General features: G+C 43.6%; 1 protein-coding gene across 3 annotated transcripts in view; it reads right to left on the reverse strand.

Annotated features, from left to right (window-relative positions):
- The window catches only part of ARHGAP29 (Rho GTPase activating protein 29), a 46,337-nt gene extending 41,073 nt beyond the window's left edge, over positions 1-5,264 (reverse strand). For 2 of the 3 annotated variants that reach the window (XM_065741901.1, XM_065741912.1), the window contains exons 1-2: positions 5,213-5,264; positions 3,147-3,491 (exon numbers count right to left, since the gene is read on the reverse strand). In XM_065741901.1, coding sequence (XP_065597973.1) covers positions 3,147-3,408 — 262 coding nt within the window. In that variant the 5' untranslated portion in view covers positions 3,409-3,491; positions 5,213-5,264. The remainder of the gene's footprint in view (positions 1-3,146; positions 3,492-5,212) is intronic. The other variant, XM_065741890.1, reaches the window with a different exon arrangement.
- Positions 5,265-6,551: the final 1,287 nt, after the last annotated feature.

The raw sequence follows: 6,551 nt of genomic DNA on the forward strand, positions 1-6,551 counted from the left end.
AATCACCCTTTCTAATATCAGCCATCTGACACTACCTCATTCACCTGGAAATCTCACTTAAGACTAGACCAAAAGACTGATCCATTGACATTTTGGGCAGTCCAACCACTGCAGGTTCAGACTACCATCAGACAGAATTATATGTTTTTCTTCTTTGTGAAACAGCACTGAATTCATTGATCTAGGTACAAAAAACAGAGCTCTTCTTTAATGAAAATGTTGGTAAGTACCTTGGTCTTGTGCCTCAAGAACTGCTAATAATAGAGCATTACGACCAACAAGTACAATACCTAGATTCAGAAAGGAAATTGAACTCAAGTACATGGAACACATGGTATTTCACTCAAAGCAAGAGGCAATTGCAGCTCCCCTGTGTCCAAAGGGCTGGAAAGTATCAATCTGTCAATTCTATTCATAGGGAGGGACATTTTCCCACCACAGGCGTAGAGGGATAACGTTTTGTTTAGTTTTCTTGTGTCACTGAGAAGCAGTTTTTCATATCTAAATTTTTTTTTTTGCCATCTTCATTACGTTTCTACATTTAAAGGTAATATCTGTATTTTGTGCAGTATTATGAAAATAAACCAGCAGTAAGAAGTCAAATTACATTCACATAAGTGATGCAAAGAGAAATGGCACTGAAACTTGCAAGAAAGTGGATAAGAAATTTCTGTTAACACTCTCCTCTTAAATAATATGAAGAAGTTGCTGAGGTCTTCTATCAACTTGATTAGTACAAGTCTATATCTAAAGGCAGTTATGATCTAGTCAAGACATGAATACATACTACAGTCCAAAATAACTTAAATTTTTCACCCCAGATAATATCACTACATCAGGAGTACTAAGTGAGCTGTTAGTGAGTAACTGCCAGACACTCCAGTGCGGCTCAGCAAGCAGGGACCATGGAGATCCAACCACAGTGTGGAATTCAAGGCCTGCGCCCACAGGAGCCAGCCCAACTGCCGGTGCAGGCCTGAGCAGCCTGCAGCAAGCTAAGCCACATGCTCCAGAGGGAGCTTACAGTGTACTACAAAGGAATTTTTAGACAAATCTGCCAAGAGGCAATACTATGAGTAACAGTAGCCATGAAAGCTAACTGGGGGAAACACTAGCTGGAAGTTGAAAAACTTACACCAGGCTCTAGGAATGCTAGCCAGACAAATACCAGAGCTTGTTAATCCAACCCCACAGCATCACAGTGTTTGCCACTTCTAAACCAACTGAAGATGCACATATCAAATAATATGTCTGCTGTAGTTAGTAGCGTTATTTCCTTCCGGTAAATATTTCTTAAACTTCAGAGCAAAGTTCTACTACTGAACAAAAACTATATCAAGACATTACATTAATTTATTCCTTTTGGGACAGCATTGATTTCCCATCTCTGTAACTGATTTCACCTAGAAATAAACCATACTAACTCCAAAATGGCAGTAAGTTGCAAGTCTTACAAGTCAATTTTGCATGTAATGTGTCTGTTCAGACACCTCAGTATGCATTTGTCAGGCTTTGGACAGACAACTATAAACATTTCTGAAGATAAGAAAGAGGAACTAATGAAATTCAAACTATTCAGTTGCAAAGAGGTCAACTCCAGCCAGCAGCAAGCAAATCCAGTGGAAGAAAAGAAACATCTCTCCTTCATAAATCAACAATCCTTTTAATGGATAACATTGTTTCACAATTCAGTACTGCAGTCTGACATAAAACAATACAATAACTCCTATTTCCCATGTTAGTTTCTTGGATCTTCTGAGCCCAAAGTTTTACACTGACCATCGACTAACAGGCGCTGCATGGCAGATGGAAGACATTAGCATTTTGATAGACCTTTCCTACTGGATGCCTATTTCAGTGTCAGCAGGCACTAGACACCTGACCTCACAAATAACTGCTCATCCTGTGTGCTCAGCAAAAAAAAAAAACCAAAAAAACTGTTGACACGAGGCCATTGCTAGTATCAAGTTACTGTCCTGGTAAGATTTGTTCACACTTTTTTGGCACTGCTATTTCAGCTGCATACAGTCTTCAGCCTTTAAAGCTTACAAAGCACTGGATCCGATCACTTCACCTTCTTCTCCCCAAAAACAGATCAATGCAAGATCTGAAATCAGTGTAATCATTCTTTTCATTACTTTTCAGGAATATTACATTATCTATAAATAAAAAGGTAATCTTGAATACAACATTAAAGGTAACAATCATTGCACAAGCGGGCAATAGCAAATTCACTGCTTTTGAAATGAGTAAGGTGATATTTTAAGATCCTTACTCTTCATGATCTACATAAGTTTGCTATTAGGAAATTTGAATTCAATTTCAGAAAAAAACAGACATGATAGTATTAAGGCATGAGGAACAGCAAAAAGCACGCAACATGAAACACAGAAGTCATGAACACAAAGCATTTGTAGTTACATTTATTAAAAGCTGCTTTGGATGTCAGTTCAATTATTAACATAGGAATATTTCTGTAAAATCTAGATAAAAGCTTTCCTGCTGATGACCAAAAATGGACTAATACCCCTAAGGAAATCTGACGCTGCAATAAGAAACACTCCTCAGAAACAAATAAACAAAAAACCTTGCAGATTCTACCAGCTGGCAAAGGACAGTATCTACAAATTGTGTAGAGAAAAACTTTTCTCTGCAATTTGTCTCCATCTTAAAACTCTAATTCAAGCTACTAACACGTAAGCCTCCCAAAAAAAAGCAACCAATGAAAAATCAGAGTAGTACCAGTCTAGAAAAAAAGAACATTGTTAACAATTATTTGGAATTACAAAAACACTCAAGTAGTTAAGAACTCATCAGTTGATGCCCCTGCTAACTTTTAGTGGCAACCTTAGCAGCCTGTTAATAGTCTCTTCTCCCTTGTCCTTTCAAGTATTACATGCTCCAGAGCACTACACAGCTGATTATGAAACACTGCAAAGCGTTCTGATGAGGAAACATGGAACCCAAAGTAATAACCACCATTTCCTAATTATCATGCGGGGAGGGGGGGGACAGAACAAAAGGGAGAAGCAAAAGGAAGGATAACAGCCACAGTAAAAACTAGATAGAAAACACATGAGTAGAGGTGTGGGAGTTTCAGGAAATCTAAGAAATCAGGGGGAAAAAAAACAAAACAACTGCCATACCTTCTGAAAAAATGGCTTCCTTCAAGTAGAGCAGCACATCTGCAAATTTTCTGACATCGTTCACCAGCTGCATGATGTATTCTGGGTCCACAACAGGATTATCATAGCAGTCAGAGTTGGAGCTGATGCTGCTCAGAGAGCTGCTCTTGGTGCTGCGCCCCATTCCCCAGTTCCCTGAATTAGAGATAGTGAAGAAGTTGGAGGTAGACAGCCGGGCTAATCCCAAACTCCGTTTGTTACTTCCACCGTTCTGTCGCAACATCCCAGCAACCACTGTGCTTAGAGAGCTCCCACAGTCAGCATTCAGGATCACTGCACCTCCGTTGACCAGCCGCAGACAAAGCCCTTAAAAATGGAGGAAGGAAAAAGGAGGTGGAGAAGGAAAAGTGTTGGTTAGAGCAGGAATACACACGAAACAATATCTTTGTACTGAAAAGATCCAAAGATTGTTTTCATATGACACTGCTTTACATTACATTGTTTAACTTATTATCAATTATCAATGTTTTTGACTGTCTGATATTGTTTTCATTTTTTAAGACTCATACAGCAAATACACATCATTGCATAAAAGCCAGTGATAAGCAAGATTATTTCTAGAGCTAATTATGATCCACCCTTCTTAAAAAAGAGAAAGTTTGTCCCCTCACTACTTATTTTGGAAACCATAAGAGTCACATTTGCTACACTTACCCCCAGACCCATTCCCTACCATGAAATATTACTACAGCTGACAACAATTGCAAAAGCACTCCATGTGATACAGACCACAAGCACCATCCCAGCTTGCATCAGCCACCCAGCAGCACTCAGCATCCTGCCTCTTCAGATAACAGTCGACTTTGATCTGATAGGATGAATTTTTGTTATGCAGATTGTGCTGAGCAAGAAACTTTGACCTATGCAGCCTGAGAAGCAAAAACATCCTGAAAGTTGGTATGTGGGCTTTTATGTTGTCTTATAATAAAGCCAAAGGAAAGACACAAAAGTGAAGAGATTTGAAGCATCTTAGCACAAAACTTTATCCACGAATCTCAGCAGTTAGCCTAAAGGCTGTTGCGCTGCTTTAGTGCACCTTAAAAGTTCCACTACAAAAATATACAAACTTGGGGGCTACTAGAATGGTCTAAGTAAACAACTTTTGCAGCCACTGGTTTAGGAAACACAACACTCCGTCAAGAGCCCCTGCACCAGGTTAGGCCGATTGTCTGAAGGCAGCCAGCTGCAGGTGGCAGAGCCAGGGCTGGGCCCAGCAGTGCCCAATGTCCTGCCATTACACTCTGCACCAGGTCAAGTACTCAGCACTCACACTACATGGTAAACACTACAACAAGAAAACAAAATTAGAACATGCCAACTAAACAAGTTTGTAGTGGCTGCAAATATGTCCACAGCAATATCTGAAGTTCAACCACTGTTAATAAAGATTACTACGATCTGAGTATTAAACACAGCTTGACATGGGAATTTTACCAGCACCCTTAACACTCCCACTCTGTATTTCATCAGGAGTTACTCTAACACAGTCCCATTATTTTTGCTTTATTTCTCTACGCAACATGGAAAGATCAGAGGGAGCTGCCCTGTGCTGTTGTTGCAACGAACCCTACAGGGGCTGTGCTGGGAGCCATGGGCGGGGGGTTCCGGGACGTAATGCCCGCACCGCACGGACTGCGAGCAGCAGGCACACGGCTGCACGAGGACTACAGGAAATTAAATGACTCCAAACACCTCGCCTGCCTTCGGAACAGAAAGGCGCCCACCGACCTCGCTATAAACGCCTCCAGCCCCTCCGGTTAGAGCGAGCCAGCCCCAGCGGAACGAAGAAACCAGCAGGGGACATGTCAGCAGCCCGCACCGCGGCCCGGCCGGGACGAGAGCGCAACGCGGCGTGCAGCGCGGGGAAGCCGCCGCCGAGAGGGGCCGCGCCGGGGCCCTGCGAGTCCCTGCGAGCCCCGCGTGCCGCGGCAGCCCCTCCCGCACCCCCACACGCCGCGGGCAGCGCGGCCCCGGAGGGCCGATCCCACCCACCGAATAATGCTGTTCTCGGAACCACCGGACCTTACCGGAGTCGCTACCGGAGAGCGGCGGCCGAGCGCGGGCGGCAGCCGGGCGGCCGCAGGCCCTACACACCGCCTCGCGCCCATGCAACTCTCTCCTCCCAGCGCGGCGGCGGCCGCCGCCCCCTCCCGCCCGCGCGGTGCCGTTGGCCGCCCGCTCGCGGCGGGGCGGGGACTGAGCGTGCCCCGCCCGGGGGTGCGGCCCGCGGCCGCCTCCGTGCGAACGCGGAGATCCCAGCGGAGGTTACGGCGCTTTAAGAGCCAGCTGCCGGCACTACAGCACTGGTACTGCTGTGTCTGTGTGTGCGCGCACGCTGCCGGGGTTAAGGAAAATGAAAAGCTGGAAGAGATTTCCTCAAGCAGCGTCACATAGAAACTCCCCAGTTTCTTGCTTCCCCAGCAGCAAGTGGGACTTGAGGACCTCTGCAGACTGGTGGCAGTGGTTTGGTTTTCTGTTTGTAGAGGCAAGGACTACAGACCCCAGGGAAAACCCTCACACTACTTAAAATGTAGCTCTAGAAACTGAGTAAGTGGTAATAAATTCTTCAGGTCCTCTGAGTTTGGAGAAAAACAAATAAAGCAATGCCCTGAGCTTCAAAAAGACGCTATCAATTCAGGTAATTGATTCAGCAGATGTCAAAATCAGGCCAGGGCAAACAGTTGTAAACTAATTTAATGTGCAAGTGGGGGAGTGCAAGGCAAACAGTGCAATTGGCCAGCGTGTCATCAGGAAAAGTATTAAAGGTTTGTTGTGGAAAAGTAATTGAAACACTTTGATAAGTGTACAATAGCAATAAAAAAGGTAAACAAGAAATTTCACCTACACTTATCAATACATAGACTACAAAGCAAGGGACACCGTTAGGTCTCCAACCCTTTGTTTAGAAAAGAAAGCATACAGCTACAGCAGACTGTTTCAGAAACTCTTTTTTAAAAGAAAAGTATCTTTATTTTGCTTTATCTGTACAATTTCCAGGCACACTTTTAGCAAACGCAGGGAAGAATAACTGCTGCTGACCCCAGTACGTGCCCAGCTCAGTTCTTCTGCTGTTACTGAAGCAGATAGGTTCTGCTGATCCTCTGCCACTTCTGCATCAGTGATTTCCGTTATCTTGGCTCCCTCACAGGACGACTGTGTCTGTACTAAAATTCATCAATTCTTATGGTGAATCATTTATTTGGAGGAAAAAAAATCAGCTCCAGAGGTTAAACAAAGTGACAAAAATTAGAAATCCTCAGATTATATGTTTTTATGCTTATGAAATATTTTATTGCAGGTGCATGATCTGAAATATAAAGGTATTCTATCCTGTGGGAAGCCAAACCTTGGACACCTTTTGTAAAA

This window comes from Cyrtonyx montezumae, unplaced genomic scaffold (assembly GCF_038088225.1).
Source record: "Cyrtonyx montezumae isolate F1298 unplaced genomic scaffold, pur_monq_1.0 scaffold_1, whole genome shotgun sequence".
NCBI classification, from domain to species: domain Eukaryota; kingdom Metazoa; phylum Chordata; class Aves; order Galliformes; family Odontophoridae; genus Cyrtonyx; species Cyrtonyx montezumae.